At 48.8% G+C, this 21,577-nt stretch overlaps 1 protein-coding gene across 4 annotated transcripts in view; it reads left to right on the forward strand.

Moving 5' to 3' along the window:
- Positions 1–21,577, forward strand: part of UBE3C (ubiquitin protein ligase E3C) — a 1,218,167-nt gene that overhangs the window by 111,816 nt on the left and 1,084,774 nt on the right. For all 4 annotated transcript variants that reach the window (XM_086941492.1, XM_086941495.1, XM_086941493.1 and 1 more), the window contains 2 exons: positions 9,658–9,804; positions 10,361–10,476. In XM_086941492.1, coding sequence (XP_086797618.1) covers positions 9,658–9,804; positions 10,361–10,476 — 263 coding nt within the window. The remainder of the gene's footprint in view (positions 1–9,657; positions 9,805–10,360; positions 10,477–21,577) is intronic.

Raw genomic sequence — 21,577 nt, forward strand, 5'->3', positions numbered from 1 at the left:
CAGTGTCCTCTCAGGCTCTTGACACTTTAAACTGCCTTTATTGTTGCCATCCCTCGCAGGGTGAGTGAGCTACAAGCCCTTTCTTCTAAGTCTCCTTTCCTGGCTGTTCATCTGGACAAAATTGTCCTCCTCACTAGGCCTTCTTTCCTTCCCAATGTGGTTACCTCTTTCCATATAGGACAGACCATCACTTTGCCCTCCTCCTTTCCGCTTCTGCATCCTTCTAAAGAGGAAGAGAGGCTCTACCATCTGGATCCAAAACGTGCTCTTTCGTTCTATCTGGATTGCATAAAAAACAATTCCGGGTGGATGACCAGCTCTTTGTTGGTTATGGCGTGAAGTAGTGTGGCTCACTGGTTAGAGGCGGCAGACCCGAGAGCAGAGGACGGCCCGGGACCAGGGTTCGATTCCCGACGCGGCAGGTTTCTGGACCAGGGTCAGCGGACTCGATAATTCTCTCGCCTCGGTGCCCACTTTGATCAGCGATCACACTCGGCAACTCTGGGCATTAGCTTGCCTCATCTTCACTAACGGCCCCACCAGACCGCCGGGGATGCCTGGTCTCACCCTGGAGATACCCACTAAGGGACCATCTCTCAGGGAAGCCAGGAAGGGTTTCGCAGCGGTCGAAGCGCGGAGATACTCCTCCGGGAGTCGATCCTAGCGCTATATAAACCTGCAATTATGTGGGCGCCAAGAAAGGTCGGGCCGTGCAAAAACAAACCATCTCCCGATGGGTCGTTCTTTGCATCAAGATCTGCTATTCCTTAGCGAAAAAGGAACCTCTAGTGGGGTTGCATGCCCATTCCACCAGGGCGATGGCAGCCACTACTGCTTTGGGACGTGGAGTCCCCTTTGTGAGAAGTTGGCCTGATATATGATGCTCACTAGTTCTAGTGATCACCTTGTATCATGCCAAGCAACCCTTATGATGATCGGTTGTAAGTCAACCATATTGACCAGTTATCCTAGTGGTAACATGGACAAAGCAGTCTTAGGCTAAACTCTGAAAGGCATGTGAAGCCAGCTGTATTACTATACACAACCCCCTTGAATACCAAATGAAAGGACACCACACAGATATATATTGAAAATATATATATATTTATTAACTACAAATATCCCCTGAACTCTTTATGAGCACACAAGCACAAGCGTTAAACAAAACACAGTTTAAAATACACAAAAGTTGCACAATATGGATGAGCCCTAGGGGCCACCTAAACCATATACTAAGAAAGTGGTATAAGAGATACCACTCGGAAAGGAAACAGGCCTAGGGCCTTGGGAATCGCTGGAGCTGATCGGGACTAGCAGTGACTAAGTCGGGAAAGGCCCGCGGGACTCGGGTGCAGTGTTTAAAGTGCACGCACTCACCAATGTTAAGTCTATGGTGCGTAAAAGTTATAAAGTTAGTTAGTTCGGAACCTTCCGAGTGACCTAGAAAGCTGAAACTTGAGACACAGGCCCTAGAGGTGTGTACCAGTGTGGGAACACCGGCGTTGCTGAGTTACCTCACCCACAGGACGCGGGTGCATAGGGTCGAAGTAGTGTCGGGTTTCGTCACGCTGGTCGATGGTGCTTGGAGCTGAAGATGCTGCAGGCGGCTCGATGTGAAGAGTTCCGGTGGATCCAAGGGTGGATCCGAAGATGTGAAGACCTGAAAGCAGAAGGGACAATGTTCAAAGTCACTAGCCAGTGACTACAGTGGAACCAGATTGGAACCAGGCGATGTCGGGTGCAAACAGGCGTTGAGGTGTAGCTTCTCTCTGCAGTCACGTGGACACCAGGGGTCGAGGACGTCCAGGAGTCGGTCACGAGCTGTCCCACGCAGGCTTCTCACTGTTGGCGGTGTCGGCAACTTGATCGGAGCAAACAGGCCTTGGCTAATGCAAGCCACGCAGAAGTCGAAAAAGGCTTATCACTCGGACCAGTAAGGTCAGAGCGAGGGCTCCCTTTTACAGGAGCGAGGGCAAGTCTGGAGCAACCAGACCCGCAGTGTAGTACATCGGTTTCGTCGCCAAGATGGTCTCTGACCACGTGGCTAGTGGCCGGGATGGCGCGTCGAGTGGCACAATGCAAAAGGGCCCCACGCAGATCGTGGAGATGCTGGGGGGCTGATCTTCGGTGCAAGGGCGGCTCGGTGGTGGGGGTTCTCAGTCCCCAAAGCACAACGTCGAGGGTACCTCTGATGCTGCGCTGTCAGCTCTTCGAGTGTCTTCCAAGGGGTCCGGTCCCACGTCTCTCGGTGCCTCCACGGGTCCCTTCTTTGCAGGGACTGTGGATCGGGCTGTGAGAAGTCTGGGAGTCTGGGTCTTGTCGGGCTCGGGCTCCGGCAGGAGGCGGCGGCAAAGCAGACGTCGAGTTGCTGGTTAGTACCTGTTTTCACAGGGTGGCCACTCCTAGGCCACAAGGGAGATTCTCTTCAGTCTTCTGTGCATCAGAATGTCGAAGTCCAGTCGTCTTCTTCGTTTAAAGTTGATTCAGGATGATCTGCGGTGCTCTGGCACTGCTCCCACTCTTATTACCAATCTGAGGGGTGGATCACCTGCTAGGTCCCTCCTCTGGGTGGGACCAGGAAGGGGGGCGGTTACACCCCCTTTCCTTTGTCCAGCTCCTCGCCAGGCCTGGGTCTGGAAAGTCCCAGGACCGATTTGGACTGGCTTATGCACGGGGACACCTTGTGTGCCCCGGGCATTTCTCAATCTATTCAGCCCTGTCCTACCCAATACACAAAATCCTGTCTGGGGTGGTGCTCGCACCTCCCAAGGCAGGAAACCCTTTATCCAAGCCTCTCTCGCTGGAAGGACTCCCAGCAGCAGAAGGTCAGACTTGTGTCTGTGGTGGCAGCATCCATTTTGTGATGCCGAGGCTCTGGTTAACTTTAACCGGGGTTAAGGCTACACACATGTCGGGTCCCTCTAGAAGGGTGGAATGATATCCCCGTCGACAGAACTGTCGAGGGGATAGTATTCCAAATTGTATGACACCTTACTCAACATGTTTTGATAAAGCCAAACCAAAGTTAGCATATAACCGCGAGGATTATAATGCACTTAAGAGTAAATGGTATGGCAATATCCCGGAACGGCTAAGGGAGTGGTTCCCGACAGCTGCAGACAGGCTCAGCTCATGCTAGAGCACCATCTCACATATTTCCAAGCACTCTGCCTCCAGGATTGATGAGGCCTTCCATAGGAGTGGCTGATAGGAACATATGTGTCCAGTTAAGGTTAGATATAGGGATACTATATCGAAGTAAGAGGTGATTACACCAACTTACCCCAGCTGAGTGATCAGCCAGTTGTGTCAAATATGGAGGCCAGGCCAGGGGTGGCACAATACATGCTGCAGCCCCTGGTAGGCCTTGGCTACACCTATGCCCTGGGTACCTATGGTACACTGTTACAGGGGCCTACAAGGTGAACCAGTTCCAATTGTGTATGCACCTAAGGTACATGGAGCCCATTTTAAGGAGAGAGCAATTAGCCTGGGGCCCTGAATAGCAGGATCCCAGGCCAACTATGTCAAAAACAAGCTAAAAAACCAGGCAAAAAGTTTGGGGGTAACCATAGTCAGAAATCCACCTTCTTACACCCTTTCTTGACATCTGCCAGGCAGCTACGTGGGCTTCACTGCACGTTTACCAAACACTACTGCCTGGACAGCCAAGTCCGGAGAGACAGCTTCTTCGGCCGTTCAGTTCTCCGGGACTTTCTGGTGTGAATTTGGTTTGCAGACCCATCACCGGGGTTGGTATTGCTGGGGTATCTATTCTAAGGTGAGGAATCCATAACTAATTGTCTCTTTCAGATGAACAAGTTACTTACCTTCAGTAACAATACATCTGTAAGAGACATAGATGAGTTATGGATTCCTCACCGCCCCACCCATCCTCCCCATTCTGCAAACTGACTTCTAGGGTAAGGGACTTCCCTTTCAGGGCCCTAGTTTTTGTGCACCACGTTTTGCATGGCTCTGCGCTTCTGGCGTGGAATGTCGTGTTAAGAACTGACGTCAGCGTGCGAGGGCGACGTCTAAGTAGATACCGCAACATCATTCCGGCGACCACAACGCCAACGACAAACGCGGAGTCGACCGACGCCACCTAGCGACGCGCAGGGGTACTGCTGAGGAAACAATTCTCTGGATCCAGTCTGACGCCTGGGGGTAATTCTAAAGTGAGGAGTCCTTAACTAATCTATGTCTCTTACAGATATATTGTTACCGAAGGTAAGTAACTTGTTCTTTATGGAAGTTTTAAAGAGGGTTATTCCATCACAAACCCCACCAGCCCCATCATGGAACTTAAGTGTTGTGCTTACATGACTAATGTCCACGCCTTTTGAACCACTGCATTCTTGTCATTTGCAGTTTCTATCTTTGAGGGTAGCTTTTCTTGTAGCTAGAACTTCCATAAGAAGAGTTAATGAAATTCATGCATTAACCATTGAGGAACCTTATTTTCAGGTTTTTCAAGAAAAGGTTTGGCCATGAACAAATCTAAAATTCCTACCAAAGTTCATCTCTCCTTTTTACCTAAATCAAACACTGGATCTGCCAGTCTTCGTTCCAAAACCAGAAACAGTGGCAGAACAGGCCCTTCATACACTTGATGTTAAATGGGCCCCCAAAGCAATTTTTCAAACAACAGTATATAAAAAAAAGTTTCAGAAGAGAAACAAGTTTTGAGAAAACAGGAAAATATCAAAGCCTCTCTGCAGGCTATAGTTGCCAGTTTTTCACATGATTTCTTAAAAATGCCAAATAAGTTAATTTCATTGTAAAGAATCAGTACTCTTATGAAAGTGATTATAAAAACTCTTTCAGGACATTCTATCAAAGGGAACATGAGAAATTACAGGCATTGCATCCATAACTTGCTAGAAAACTCACCTGATTCCTTTAAGAAAGACGGCTACACCAGTAACCCACCCATTTCTGTCAATGAGTCAATGACAGTTAATCCTGTTTTTTTCCATCGCCTTGTAACAAGACCCCTGAAGCAAGATTTACACCTTTTTGCCTGTTTCCCTTTGTAAATTATTTCCAATTTGTACAAAAGCATCATTCAACATCTTTTACGTCAGGAGTGGTATATTTTTCCCTTTTTTTTTTTTTTTTTTTTTTTACATCAAAATTTTTTCTATTTATCTTTATAAAATGCCCTTCCTGTGTTAGGAAGATGGTAGAGAAATCCACACGATTGACTACTTTATTATAATCTACTGAAGGAGTGTCTTTTTTTGTCACAAAATATCCAAGAAGACTTTGAAGAACAGAGCAAAGATACATGAACATTGCCTGCAGAAAGACCCAGCCTATGTGTTGAGATTCCACTTCAGCAATGTCTTAGGACATAGAGAGGGGTGCTTTTTGCGCTCTTTCTACTTTAACTTGCTCCACCATCATAAGAGGTTGCCTTAGAAGATGTTCCATAGAGAGGTTATGGTGTGAGGAACCCAAATGCTCCCTTTCTTGCCAAAAGTTGATGATAGTCAGTGAATGATATGAAAGTTGCATACTTCCCCAAGTCTCATGTCGACATCCAAGCCAGCAAATAAAACGACACCGAAGCCCACATCTGTTCCCATCGGATGCAGCAATCAGATCTTTTCATAATGAGTTTGTAAGCTGAAGAAAAGATAAGTTCACAATACCTCTAAATCGAGGTTTTATAGAGTTTAATGTTTTAATGTGCATGTATAGGTTGCCTGCCTTCACGGCCTTCAGAGCTCTGACATTACAATTCTTTCATCTGCTTCTTCCATTCCTGCTTCACCATTGGATCCAGCACCTCCTACAGCTTCTCACCCAGTTGTTTGTTGTCTGCCACCCTTAAAGGCTTCCCCTTCTAAGTCTCACCTGAGGAAGTCTCTTATTTCTAGACAGATATTTAGCACTCCAGGATACTCCAGACAGTGTAAGCATCATTCTGTTCCAGGGGATCCTCATCAGTAGTCTCAATCACTGAGTAGTCCCGCCCACATGTAGGACTATTTAGTGGTTATGACTATGGTGAGGGTTCTGTAAGAGAACTAGGATCATAAGTAAGCAACCTTTCCCGCTTGATATTTCAGAAGAGGTTAGTGAGCTCCTCGCCATGGTCATACATATTCTTGTTTTCATTCTTCATTCTCTTCAGTCCGGAGTTGAAGTTTTCTCCTCCTAGAATTTCACCAATCAACATCATTGTTACATTCAATTAAATGCTGTTCAAGGAGCTGCAAAGGTTTATATTCCATTATGAACTCCTTAACCCCTTCGATGCTGATGACGAGCTGAGCTCATCATGTAAAGTGGGTTTTTGAAAAATCCAGCGCACCACGGTAAATCGTACCGCGGTGAAGGTGTTAATGGATCTATTTAGTCAATTTTAAAATGCTACGCCATTGCTGTTCCTTGAGGCCACGTTTACTTCCGGTACCATGAAAATTAGAACCTGCAGTGGCGTTGCTTCTTATGCTGGCTTCAGCTAACTGCACTTGGCAGGTTGCAGCAAAAGAAAAGTAAAAACCTCCATATCATGGTCCACTTTACCTCCATTCGGATTCTCAACCAGATTCAGTAATAGTTTCTGCAAACTAGTTCTCTAGCTTCCACTTTCCATTCTGAGGAGAAAAGTAAGTGGATGGACACTGTTAAATGGAACATTTGTGGGACTTTGGCGATTGCAATGAAAACAACCAATGCTATTGCTTTAACTTGCCAGCTATAACAGAACTCTATAGGACTGTACAGTTTTTCACTAAAAAGCAGCTTTAAGAGGGCAGAGGATTTTTAAGAAGTCGTTCAGGAAGGCATAATGATATCTAATCCGCTTCATCAGCCCATTGGCCGATTCCTTAGCCCCAAATGCTTATTGTGCTGTTCGGGCCATGCTGGTTACATCATGTCTCTGACATAAGGACTTGAAGACAGAAGCTCAACAGATAATTTTGAACTTTCCTTTTTCTGGCAATTCTATTTTCGGCTTACATGCAGATGAAGAAATGCTGTGCCTGAAGACTAAGGGGCTGATTACAATGTAGGGCGTATCGCCACCGCACGCATGGCGGTGGTGATCCACCCTACATTTCCCTCCGCCCGCCACCCATTTCCCCCCGCTATATTAGTATTGCGGGGGCCCTGGCGGACGGAAAGACCGTTGGCCGGTTTTCCGCCAGTCGACCGGGCGGAAAAGGGGCTAGATATGATGGCTGTGTCTGCTAGACACCGCCATCCATATTAGCATGGTTGCCGGAAGCAGCTTTTCTGTGGCGGCGATGCCACCACGGAAAGGCATGCAGATTTTGCTGTCGGGCCCGTTGCGGGCCCGAATTGTCATGGACAAGGTGGCAGGCACCGCTGGGTGCCTGTCACCTTGTGCATGACAACGCACACAGTGCATTCCCAGCATTGTGGCGGGCGGTGCTGTGAGCACTGCCCGCCACAATGCTGGGAATAGAGGATACCACGGACACGGTGGCATCCTAATTGCAGCCACTGGTGGCCGGTCCCAGCACCGCTAGCCGCCCGCCATCCTAATCGGGCCCCCAAGTTGGAAACCATCAGGCTGTCGAACTGCTAAGAAAGAATACCTCAAGATCAGGATGAAGCCTCACGAACACCTCTATTTGCACAAAAGGTTCAAACCCTGGTGGCCATTTTGCCTCGCCACTTGTTTTGCAATAAGGACTGGCAATTTTTGTTCCGAAAAATAGTTTTCACACTTATTTGTTTTGTGTGTGTTGTACACTCCTCTGCCCTAAGCACAGTCGTTTACAGTCATTCGTTATGAAGCTATATGAAAATTGCTCACATTTATGAATAAACTGTTTTATGCCTAATGTCTGAGGAGGTTATTTTTGTTCAGCTACGTTGACAAGCTAATGCATTTGAAAATATATTGTTTTTTAAACTGTTCTTTGCAAGCAAAACCATTATTTCCTGATGCGTACTTGATTTGTACCCAAGTTTCACTGTGGCTTGTGTCCTTCTGTTTATTTATAATAGTATGATAATACGCGACAGAGCTTGTGCCATTAACAACGAACAAATGTGGAGGTGTTAATCTGATATATTAGGCATTTGATGGATGGAGAAGGGGTCAGCTCCCTGCTTAAATTATGTTATGCCAATTCAATGAGTGCCTTGTCTCTATAAGTTGGACAGCGTACCGAATACAATGATCAAGAGTGGATTTGGACGTAATGATTGATGCCGCAACCCATGAAAACAACTAGATTCAATACTGCAAAATCTCACCGTTTTATTAAATCGAGCTAAATAAAGTGATAAAATGCACAAATCAACCTGTTACATTGCCGGTCTTTCCAGGATGCATAAATAAGAACACTTACCATGAAGTCTCAATTAGAGAATTATATTGCAATAGTTCGAATATTCTACTAATTGATGTGCGGATAATCAAGGTGAGCTAATGTGTAGAGATAATGCCTTGGACTTGAACATTTACTGAACTGTGATGGATCAACATGAATTGGCAATAACAGATGAGGGTGTTCCCACTACGTACCCCGGTTTGATGCATATTCTGCAGTTATTGTACCTCATGAATTAAGTAGGGGAGTTTGGTGCGAGCACAGTGTCCAGCAGAGTGTTTCGGAACCCCCAAACTTACATTCACAAAAAACATCCCATCAAATCAACAAAACAGGACATTTTTATAAAGTGTGTCCTTCAATGGAGAGTTGTAGGATGGCTGTGTCTAATTGTGCTTTTTCTGTCTCTTGTCAAGTAGTCCGTCAATTTTTTGGTCTTCATGTGTAGTGTCATTTGCCATTGTCACATAGGAATGTGGAATAAATGCACAGCTCTGGTGGGGAAGGTTTAACATTTTCGTGCACTCCATACTTTAGTTTCTGTACTGAGCATGCAATCTCAAATAAAATCCCCAAAAGTCTTAAGAAAAGATTTGATAATTAAAATTGAGCTTAGAACAGAAGTAATTTAGCATAAAGGCAAAGACACTCCCCACCTAACCATTCTGCCCTGGACCTATAATAGTGGGTGGAATTAACTATCTTTGCAGTCCCTAAAGAATACTGCCCCCTCCCCAGCTGACTGCTCTCCAAGTCGAGGAAGGATGTGTGGGTAGACGTGGTTGTTACTCCTAGCCTTGCTGCCACCAATTTGGTTTTTGTACACCACCAGAAGACATTGAAGGTAGACTGGTCCGGGTTGAGTCCAGTTCTCCACTAGGTTTTCCATTTCTTCTAGGTGTTAAAATACATATTTTCTTTATCTTTCTGGTTATACCTTGGCATGAGGCTAGCATAATGCAGTGCTTGATTATTTGATTATGATACATATACATTGCAGTGCTGTGTATAAGCAATTTACATTGTTCAACTTTACTGGACTATAAGACTGACTTTTGAGGTGTGTTATTAGTCAGTGCTTCAGATGGGCATGTCTTTAAGGTACTTAGTACTTGAAATTCTTTAACTTCTTTTACTGAGTGCATGAACATATTTACCTTCTTCTACTAAACACCTGCACCTCTCAGGACTGGTGAACAGTTTTAGTGGAAGAGTATGGGCACATCTCAGTAGCAGGCAGGGTCTTTAGGGTAGTATATTTACATTTCAAACACAGTCATTATTTAAGTTTCATAAAATTAATTAGTCTGATATTTGTGTTTTTCTTTTTTAGTATTCCATTCAGAGAAGTGAATTTGATCGCTGTGCTGCTTTGACACAATCCGAGGGAAATGTGTCCATTACCCATGAAACTAGCCTGACTCTTTTAGTACGACAACTTCTGTTTTTTTATAGGCAAAAGGAGGATTCTAAACGTTTGGTAAGTGTATCCAAGCCCTACTGGCATGTGTTGCTTTCTGAATGATAAATGTTGGGACAAACCTCATGCACCATAATTTTAGGAAACTAGATGCTCATTGCTTATTTCCATAGCTTTCACTCATAGTAGTAGTGTTGTGCGTATGAGGTTTTAAGGATGACCTGTCTGCTATTGTGGTAGCACAACTTTAATTGGCACACTCAGTGAAACCAGTAATATGTCTGCGACATTGTTAAGATCCATCCATGCAGATGTAGCATGTTAATTATTACAAGTCATCATTAGTATGACCAGTATGTACCTCATAGGTGTGTTTGTGGATGACTAGTTTGTGTCATTTTCTGTCGCCCATTTACATACCCTTTGAAGCGGTCATAGAGGCAGGTACCACTATTCCTGCACTCTAAAGGGCTTACATGCTTGCTTTGTTACGGATATTTGTTATATTAAAGGCAACAACTTTGTTCAGTGTCTTCTGGCCTTCATTGTCATTGTGCATTCTTAATTTTCTTTTTGTTGTTGATTGTATTAATTGTTTACTATTATGCTCTTATAGATGTGGATATGTCAACATTTAATCAAACAGAATGCTCAGTTTGTAAAGCAGCTGACCGGTCCAGACAGACGGACATGCCTATTTCAGATAAAGAGGTTGCTGGGGCTGTGTTGCAGGTAAAGTTAAATTGTTCACATACTGATTTGATTCTTGGAATAATCCTGTATGAGGGCTTGTATGTAATTTGGCAAATGAACAAGTAGTGAACAAATAATGAGGCCTCTCAGGTTATATTAAATACCAGCTTCTTAGGGGGTGAAGGGCCCCAACGCAATGCTAAACATGTCCGAGTTATGTACCCAAATGGTTTGTTGAAGTGAGTGGATGTATAAGTAACAAGGGGGCACAGGGAGATACTGTATGCAACTGGATAAATGACTAGGCTGAGGTACGAATTAGTCGACTGAGTGGATCGATTAGATAAATTATTAGTGAATAAACTGATAGATCCGAGTACGTATTGTTGAATAGATAACGGAATGGATAGGTGCATTTTTGCATCTGTGGAAAGATAATTCTTCAGCATTGCATCTCTGATTGATTCATATGCTTGAATTATTTCCCATCTGGCTGGAAACCCTCAGCAATCAACTCTAACATTACATATACACTCATATATCACTGAACCTGCCATGGAACTGATTTTGTGATCCAGACTTTGGTCAATGAGGTGGAGCGCCTTCAAACTCTAACTCCACACTGAGGCACAAAATGTCGTATTTTCAAAGCTCTTTAAGAGTATTTGTGAACGGGGTGGTCGGTCAGTAGCATGGAACACATGGCAATGCTGGAGAACTATAGTCACTGGTGAGTACTTTTTTCCTCTCCACATTTCAGTTTCTCTTAGGCCAAATGTGAGTTTATCCACCTGTAACGCTCTACACAAGGATGAAATTTGCCTACCACATTCTACCATTATTAGTACCGCTCTTTTTTAATTCTAGTCTATCTGGGAAGTGTTCCCAAGTGTAAGGTACTACTTTAATGAGTCTGGTAAATGCATGAACTGGCCCACTGAATTCAGAGTATTATACAACTCTCCATTGATTACATCTGACCCATCCCACAACACTCCTTCCACCAATTCCATCCCGGTCTGTTCACTTCCCCTTTTTTGAAGGAAGGTAACCCCCCAAAATGAAAAGTTACATTTTTCCTAACATTCTTGACAACTCAGGATGAATTCAAAATCTGTTCGATTAAATGGTTGAAATGGATTTGGTCCAGTGTGATCTTTCCTGTAGATCGAAACAAATGTTACATTGTTTCTTTACCATATGCTCTTCAAGTAAGACTTTTTCTCAGGAAGATTTTAGGTTTAAAGTATTTTATTAAGGTACAAAAAGAACATGGGGAAGGGAATAGGAGGTCAAGCGAACATACAGTACAAAAAGCGGAACGTTGCTGCGGTTCAGAAGGAAAGTAGGGAGGCAGGAAGCCCCAGAGGGTAACAAGGCAGAAGTCATAAGGCAATAAGGCATTGTGAATGACCCCCCAGTAGACCCCCACTCCCTGAGCAAAGCCGAGCTGGAATAGCGTCCCGCAACACAGTAAAAAAGAAAGCACACCATCCCTCCAACCCCCGTCCCCGGAAAAGGAGAAGAAAGAGAAGCAAAGGAGGAAAAGGAAGAAAACAATACCCCAACATCCCCGTCCGAAGGTCAGCATTAGAAGCATATAACCCCGCCCCCCCTTCCCAGCCCCAGACCCCTGATCCCGCACATTCACTCCGCTGTAGGCGCCGGCGGCGTCAGCCTAAGGAGTCGCAGGTACCGTGGACATGTGAGCTCGCGAAATTCCGTGGACAGCAGTGCCAAAAAGGGGTGCCAGAGTTCTTCGAACTGGTCAACATTCCCAGCCACCGTTAGCGACATCTTCTCCATGCCCAGTACCTGCCAGAGCCTGTGTAGCCAACCCGTGATAGAGGGGGCAGTGGGGGTACGCCAGAGTACAAGGATGTTCTGAACCGCGGAGCCTAGCGCAATCGCAATCTGCCTACCCCTGCGGGACTTCAGCGGGTACATTAGGTCATTGGGGAGGCCTAGCAAGACATACGCAGGGAAGCGCGGGAGCTCGATCTCAAAATGCCTATCCACCTCATCCAAGACCTCCTTCCAATAGGCTGACAGCACCGGGCACTCCCAGAGAATGTGTGTGAGGGTGCCCTCCTGTCCGCAGCCGCGCCAGCAACCTTTATCGCCGATTTTGCGCATCTCGTAGAGCCTCTCCGGGGTGTAATACCAATAGGTGGACACCTTAGTAAAGGTCTCCGTCAGCCCAGTGTGGTACGCAGAGTGCCTCGCCCGATACGCAATCCTGTCCCACTCCTTGTGGCTCAAGGTCCTGCCCAATTCCCTGTGCCAACGCTCCCTCCCTGGGTTATGGTAATGAAACGGCGGGGGTTGGAGAAACTTGTACAAGTCGGTGATAAGCTTGGCATCCGAGGTCCGGGTTACCAGCCATCGCTCATAGGGCGTAATCGAACGGGCAGCGACGTCGCGCACTGGGGGCTGAAGAGCCCAGTGGCGGACTTGCATATAACGCAGTCTGTCCCCCTCCGTCAGGCCAAACTCCTGTCGGAGCTGCTGGAAGGGGAGCACACCCTCCGGCCCGTAAATCTGGAAAAGCGCCCTGCAGCCCGCGCTCACCCAGTGGGAAAAGGCTCCCGGTTCCAGACCCGGAGTGAAGTCTGGATTGCCAGCAATGGGAGTGAATGGCGATGGAAAAGTGGTGAGTTCACGAAGCTCACACACCGCGTCCCACACTCTCAGCGGAACCCGGGTGATAAAAGAGGCGTAGAGATTGGGCGGGCGGTGAGTGCGCCGCAGGAACGGGACTTCCTGGAGGGTACGGCCCGCAACTGCCTGGTCTTGAAAGAGCCAGTGCTTGTCCGATTCCCACCGGCTCCACTCCACCAAATACCGAAGTTGCGCCGCCTGAAAGTACTTCCGGAGGTCCGGGATCCCGAGACCCCCCGCCTCCGGGGCAAGCATGGAGAGGACCCGCTTCATCCGAGGCTTACGGCCCTGCCACACAAAGCGGGAGATGTCTGCCTGCGCCTGCCGTATCCAACCTACAGGGGGCTGGAGAGGTAGAGCGCGAAAAAGATACAGGATCTGAGGCAGTATCGTCATCTTCACCGCTGCAATACGGCCCAGCCACGAGAGCAGGCCTTTGTTCCATCGGCCGAGTTCCTCTTTGATCTTTTTGCCCAGAGAGGAATAGTTAGCTGCGACCATTGCAGGCAAGGAGGGCGCAAGCAAAATTCCCAGATAAGGCACCATGGAGGAGGACCATTGCAAAGGAAAAAGACGCTGGAGGTCCCGCCTGGTGTCGACAGAGAGCGACACGTCCAGGGCAGCCGACTTAGTCATATTCATTTTAAAGCCCGCCACGCGGGCAAAGGAGCTCAGTTCCTGGACGCAGGCAGGGAGCGACCGCTTGGGGTCATCCAGGGTCAGCAAGACATCGTCCGCATATAAGCTGACAGTATGCGTGTATTGCCCCATCTTCACCCCAATAGCGTCCGGGTTATCGCGAATCCTCTGGGCAAACGGCTCCATATAGAGGGCAAACAGGAGCGGCGAAAGGGGGCAACCCTGTCTCGTGCCGCGTTCAATGGCAAAGCTGCTGGAGCTGTGTCCATTGACACGCACAGATGCTGACGGTCTCCTATAACAATTAAAGACCATAGTGCGGAACTTCTCGCCGATCCCCAGTTTCCCAAGAACCAGCTCGAGGTACGGCCAATGAACCCTATCAAAGGCCTTCTCCGCGTCGACCGATAGCAGCATCCGCTCCCCCGGGACGCGTGAGGCCCTTTCTAGCACGTGCGTCACCCTCTTGGTGTTGTCGACCGTCTGCCTACCGGGTACAAAACCGGCCTGGTCCGCCTCCACCAAGCCTGGTAGGTGTAGACCCAGTCTGGCCGCCAAGATCCCCGTGTAAAGCTTGAGGTCCACATTTAGAAGCGAGATGGGCCGATACGAGCCGCACAGAGTCCGGTCCTTTCCCGGTTTCGGGATAACCGACACAGTCGCCGAGAGAAGGTCCGGTGGGATGGCTCCCGGTTCGGAGAAGGAATTGAATAAGCGAGCCAGGAGAGGCGCGACAGTGGGGCAGAAGGTCTTGTAAAACAAGGCCGTATAGCCATCCGGGCCCGGGGCCTTGCCGTGCTTTAGCCGTGGAATAGCGGAGATGACTTCCTCCACGTGAATATCCCTCTCCAGGTGGTCCGCCTGGGCGGGATCCAGGGCCGGGAGGGTTACGGAGTCCAAATAGGCCTCAGCCTCTCCCGGTGGGGAGGGCTCTGCAGCGTACAGCGCCTCGTAAAAGGCACAAAAGGAATCCGCCACCTCCGCGTCACCGGAAACCGGGACCCCATCCACTCCCACTAGCTCTTTCACTACGTTGCGTTGCTGCGCAGCCCTGAGCCGGTGGGCCAGGAGCTTACCGCATCTATCCCCGCCGGTGTAAAAGGCATGCTTCAGGCGCAACGCCGCATACTCCGCCCGGTCCAGGTCCAACGCAGAGAGGAGTTTCCGTGCCGCCTTCAGCTGCCTCCAAACACGAGGAGCCCCCGTCCGGTGGTGAACCTGTTCAAGTTCCCTGACCTGCGCCGTTAGTTCCTCCCTCTTGCGTTGGCGCTCCTTGTTCTCCGCCGAGGAAATGGAGATAAACTCCCCTCTGATGACCGCTTTCAAAGCCGCCCACTGCGTTGCCAGAGACGTGTCGGAGTTGTTATTGTGGGTCAGGTACTCCTGGATGACCTCCTCCACTCGCTTCACCACCGATTTCTTATGGAGAAGCGTGTCCCGAAGCCGCCACATCCCTCTGGAGGGGGGGGCTGCCGGCCAAGCAAAGACTCCGGAAACCGGCGCATGGTCGGACAGGGACAAGACCCCGACGTCTGCCGTCGTGGCGGCCGAGCGAAGCGGTCCGCTCACCAAGAGGTAATCCAACCGCGAATAAGTGCGGTGTGCGTGGGAGAAATATGAGTAGTCCCTATCGGTGGGGTGTATGGTGCGCCAGAGGTCATGCAGATCCATCTCTGCAATCTGGTCTTGCACCGCTCTAGAAAGCTCCCCCGTCTGCGGAAAGCGCTGGGCAGACCTATCCAGGGTGGAGTCGAAGACCATGTTCAGGTCTCCCCCCAAGATGATATGGCGATGGGGCGAGGCAGTAACGTCTACCAACACAGATTCCAGGAAACGATCCTGGTGGTCATTCGGGCTGTATACGGAACCAACCGTAAAGGCAACACCTCCCAGACGCATGCGATACACTAGAAGCCTCCCCTTCTGCTCGGCATGTTTATACAACACCTCACCCCTGAAGGAGCTGGCTAGAAGAATGGCCACCCCTGCAGTCTTAGTCGCAGCCGAGGAAAAGAGTTGCGTGGGGAACTTGGCAGAGCGCAACCTATGGCAATCTTTAGAGAGTAAATGGGTTTCCTGCAGGAGGCAAATATCCGCCTGCGACCCCTCTAGCAGGGAAAGGATCGCCCTACGCTTCACAGGGTTATTCAGACCCTTAACGTTAAGGGTCACTACTTTCAGGGGCGGCATTTCTCCCAGGGAAGCAAATCGCTATGCAGCAAGCGAGGGATCAGTGGAAGGGGCGCGCGGGGCAGGGGCGCAGGGAAGGCCAGACTCGGCTGCGCATGTGTTCGGACAGTATCGGACGGGACCCCCCCAACACCAAACCAGTTCTTAAACCCCCCCAAAAACAACCCATGGCAACCAGCCAAAACCAAAAACAAGAAAAAACACCCCATTGTCTCAGTCAAGCCCAAGTGGGCGAGTCTGCAGAAAACAGTCAAGTGGACGTCCAGCCACGCACCTCCAACCTCTCCCCCCCCAACCCCCAGCCCCAACCCAGCATCGTAGAAGCTAAGAGTCTCTCCCCCCGGAGTAAAGTCAGGCCGTCTGGGCCACGCCATTAGATTCAGGCAAGTTCCTGGCCGCAGTCCTCAGGGCCTCCGCCATGTCCGCCCTGATGGTAGGGGAGTCAGGGCGACTCGCTGTCGCCGACGATTGGCGTCTCCTCGATCTCCGTCGGCCTCGCCGCTCGGGGCGCCTCCACGCGTGTGTAGCCCCCTCTTCCTCTGTAGCTGTGAGTCCCAGCACCCCACAGACATCCTGTAAGGAGCGCAGCTGATGTAGCACCCCATTCCATCGAAAGATAAGACGGAAGGGGTGACCCCAGGAATAGGCCGTCTCATGCTCCCGTAGAAAGTCTGTGGCGATGCGGAAAGACCTGCGCTTCTGCAGGGTGATGGCGGACAGGTCTTGATAGAGCGCCACGGGTCGATCTCGGAAGGACAGCGGCTGCTTCCTGCGGGCCTCCGTCATGATGCGCTCTTTTAGGGGGAAATCCGGCAGGAATGCCAGGAAATCCGGCAGGAATGCCAGGATCGGGGGCGCCGATGACTGGCGCTGGCGGCCCACCCTATGTGCTCTGTCGATGCGGATCGGGAAGTCCGCTCCTTCTTCCAAGATGTCGCGGAACAGGTCCTGCAGATAGGCCACTAGGTCCGCACCCTCATCCGCGGACGGAACGCCTCGCACCCGGATGTTATTCCGCCTGGACCTGTTCTCGAGGTCCTCCGAGTGGGCCTGGAGCTCGACACACTGCTCCCGTAGGCGGAGGACGTCCTGCTGGAGGTGGACTATCTCTTCGTCGCGACGCTGGGCCGCCGTTTCCACAGTGTCGACCCGCTCGCCCAGGCCTTCGATTTCCCTACGCACTTCACGGACCTCTCCGGCCACCTCGGTCTTGAGAGTCTGGAATTCCTCCTTGAGGGAGCTGAATAAGTCCTCCATGAAGGACCTCGTGACTGGTGGTTCGCCTCCGGTGGCGTCCGTTGAGGCCCGGGAGGACCCCGGGGACGGCTGCGTCCTGTCGCGTAGTTGCTGGGCCCTGCCGAGCATTTCCGGCAGAGTGCGATCTCCCCGTGCCGCGCCTCGTCTCCCAGTCATCTTGGCCTCCGCGGTGGATGAGGCCTAGGGCCGGTCGCTGTGGATGTGCCCGGCTGCTCGTGGGCACCAGATGTGAAGTCCTCACCGAGGACAAGGGTAGTGCGTCACAGGCGACAAAATGGCGGCCCGGGTCCGGGCGAGACGACCATCGAGCCAGTCAGGGTGGTCAGCAATGTTCAAAACGGAGGCTTTCAGACGTGTGCTCCCAGGGAGGACAGCAGATGTGTAGGCACCAGGATGAACCAAGGCGCCCGTATGACAAGGGCGCGGGCGAGGGCCACCAGTTTCAGTTCCACAAAGACAAGATGGCGGGAGGGCGGAACCCAGGAGGGCAGCCTAGGCCAGCAAGTCCATGGGCGACCCTCAAACAGCAATGGGTCGGGAAGGTGCGAAACCAATGTCTCCCATTAACACCGGCCAGTGCGCCCGGTCCGGGCACCGCTCAGACTCCCTCGTCCTTCACTTCCAGGCTCGGGGTCCGCAAGGCGTCATACACCGACACCCATGGCAGGGGGGTGGATCGCCGTCGCAGGGCTGGGGTCTGTCGTCCAGCGATGGTTCTTGCCACAAGGGCGCCGGCCAGGAAGCCTCCACACTCCGCGGAGTCCGTCTAGTCCGCTCCCTCGGGGTCTCCAGCTTTTCAGCACTCGGCCCAGCCGAGGCGTGCGGACAGCGCCGCAATATGCTCCGCCTCCAGGCCCCTCTCCTCGGGGCGACCCAGGCTCCACTCCTCGGAGCGATCGTTGAGCAAACTTTTCGGGGACTTCCCCCGGGGCAACAGAAGTCAAAGTGGTATCAAAATGTGCCCCAAGAACTCCGGCACAGTTCTCTCGCCCGCAGTGCAGCCGCGGGGGGAGAGAAGCGCAGGAATCGGGGCTCGAGCTGAGCTGGGCCGGGGGAGCTACGGGAGGAAGCGTCCGCTCACCCCGCCATCTTGGCCACGCCCCCCCTCAGGAAGATTTTAAGCCAAATATTCAACAGCAAATGGTAATATAGTTCCAAATCTAGAGGTTCTCGCCCCCAACTTTCATAATTCAATTGAATTATTTAGGGCTAGATTTACACAGTCTCAGGTTGGCGATTGGCTAGTAGCCAATTTTTGCGATTCGTTATTTCGTAATCAGCTATATGCACCTGTGTGTTTTACACTATTTGCAATTCCCAGTGGGTTGCAAATTGACCTACCTCATTATTATTCTTGAGGTAGGTCTCCGTTTACGACCCATTGGGGATCACAGGGATGGTGGTATGCTGGGGACAGTAGACCACATTGTCTGCGACTGCTTTAACATAAAGCAAGGTTTTTTTTTTTTGTAAAGCAGCCCGTTTTCCTTAAAAGAAAACAGTATGCGTTTCAAAAAGCAAAAATGGAAAGTATTTTTTCATTTTTTGAAGAGTAGGGAGTGGTCCATGGGACCACTGCCTGCTTTAAAAAAAAAAAAAAAAAAAATCTGAATCATTCACAAAGGGGAAGCGGTACCTTGGTGGACCCCTTCCCATTTGCGAGTGGGTACCACCTACTTAAAGTAGGAAGTAAAATGTGAATGTTTTGCAACCGTATTTTTGTCGCAGAACATTCACACATACCACTGCGAGTCGCTATTAGGAAGAGGCGCCCTTAACATGCCCCTTCCTAATACCGAATCCTCTAACCCATTTTACGATTCGGTAACGGGTTACCGAATCTCAAAATAGGGTTTGATACATGGGAAAAGGCTATTTTCCGGTCACAAGTGGCCCGATTCTGCGGGCTGTTTGCGGCATGAAAATTGCTACATGGACTAGCCCTTACTTGCTTACTCTAGTTTGCTGCCCAGCTCATAACAGTTTTATTGGTGTTTGATTTAATTCTTTGAATAATTTCTTGGGACTAATGCACATGTAGCCTTGAATGACACACAAGCCCTTGGGCAGCCTTACCATTTTTGCCAATTCATTTTGACCCATCATTGATTGCGGGAGTGAAATCTACAGAGCTATGTACATCCTGAGTCATTCATAACTGAATATAGTAGATCAAAATAATTATGTTGTGTGGGCGATTCATATTTCTAGATAATACAACTTGTCTGCCCTGCATTTCAGTCCCAAATCTGCTATAAAGAAAAAAACATTGATTTTTTTTCCAAATTGTTTCTTAACCCAGAATCTAGGCAAAATTCTTTGAGCTCTTTACTAAATGTCTTTGGGAAGCAAATCCTCAGTCTGCATGGAGACAGTATGCACTGGCTCACCTAATTCCATTCCTTATTCTGCCAAGCTTTTCATTTTGCCTACCAGTGGTTCCATAACTAAGGGTCCCCTTCCTAACTCAAATCTCTCATCTCTCATCTCTCATCTCTGTTATTGTATTTCCTGTCTTCACTTTTGTGCTACAAAAGAATTCAAGTGCTCTGATCCAATCAGTGACTTTTTTATTTTTTGGTCCAAAGTTCATTAAGCAAAGGGTTGCCAGTATAACTCCTACAATGCATTATCAAAGGCTTTTTCTTTGTCTAGTGGTGTGTCTAGTGGTGAGAAAATACTTTTTAAATCATAAAAGGGTGGAACATGCCAAGATACATAAAACATCAAAACGATTAGTCTGGTTAAAAGGCATTAGAAGATGTGTCTAGTGATGTAATTACACATTCCCCACCACCATCAATCAATTGGTGCACCATATTTGGAAGCAGTTTCAGATTTAATATTGTGTTCCTTTGCCATCTGAAGCGACACCGGTCTATACGTATTAAACAGGTCACTAATATTATAAGCCTAGGACCCATTGATTTATGGAGAAGCTGAGGGTCTGGTATTAGCATGGAAAATGCTTCTCTATTACTTAAAATCTTTGGAATCTTATCAGGTCTAGGAATCATATTGATGAGAAACTCTCTCACTGTCCTTAGTTTCTTTTGTCCTATCATATGTTTCTACAAGTTTGTATTCCACCAGTTCTGGGTTTGCAAAGCAAAACACAACTAAGTCTTGGTGTCCTGGCTATTTCCATTTAATTCCTTGCATTGTGGCCAATAATTCTTGAGCCTGAGAGACATTCTTTAGGTCTTGTGTGAGTCTAGGCAGGTCATTGGAAGTAAAGTAGCACTGCTTGCATTTTTTACTTATGTTCATTGGGCCATCAGCTTTGGATGACTGAATTTTATCCTTATGTTTTCTGAAGTGCTAATCTAGTGCTAGAAATCTTACCAATATAAACCCCCCATATGTCCACCTTCTTGGCATCTTTCTTTTGCCACAGCGGGCACTTGGGCTACCAATTAGCTACAGAGTTCTTAGATTGGTGTTTAACCCTAAGTTTTTGATTGGCTCCACTTTCAGCTGCCACATAGCAACTCCTGTTGTTTGTCTTCTCAACTTACAGGTGGTCCTCTCTTGTGACTGATACAATATCATTAATCCAAATAAGACCCCCCAGATTACCTCTGATTGTGCTCAGCACTGACAAGCAGGCAATGTATTGCTATGCATGTTATTAGGGGCAGAATAAAACAATTGATTTTAAGGGTGCTGCTCACACCATGTCAACCAGGCCTATTTTTGGATGACTCTCTTCACAGCTTTCTGTAGCACATGTATAGGTTTGGCTCCTGGTCGGTGTCAGTCGAATACTTCATTTACCATACATTCAAAATCCCATGCCCACATCTTAGTTATGTCAAGGTATCAGGCTGTCACTTTGAGAAACTTATAAAAAATGTTAGGTTCTCAACATTTGGGCCATATATACTTAACCAAATCTTTTGACCACTAAGCAACCCACATAATAAAACTCCTCTCCCACTTGGGCCCTGAATAGTTGTCTCTCCAACAAAAGATCCGTGACCTTAGCCATTGAACAGCTTTTTTGCTTTAAAGGATTAAATCCTTCACTGAACAGGATGAGCCTCCTACTTTCAACCTTAGGGTTCACCACTGACCCATTTGGTCTGCCACTTCCTTTCAGATCTTCGCTGGGTCAGTCACCATTCCACCCATGGAAACTGGGACACCTACTGCCCCTTCATGTTTACTTGGGGACCACCACTACAACTACCACTACCTCAGCCCCCAGTACACTTCCTCTCCCTGCCCCCTACTGGCATTGGTCTCCCCGGGACAGCTCACTTCACCAGCAGCTGACTTACGGTTACCTCGAGACCTGCTATGCTATCTTGCTCCCTCCCTGAGAAAATTCCCTGGGCCCATCCATCTTCCCTGGAAGGAACCCCTAAGGGTACCACTCAACCTGATGGTA

This window comes from Lissotriton vulgaris, chromosome 10, assembly GCF_964263255.1.
Source record: "Lissotriton vulgaris chromosome 10, aLisVul1.2, whole genome shotgun sequence".
NCBI classification, from domain to species: domain Eukaryota; kingdom Metazoa; phylum Chordata; class Amphibia; order Caudata; family Salamandridae; genus Lissotriton; species Lissotriton vulgaris.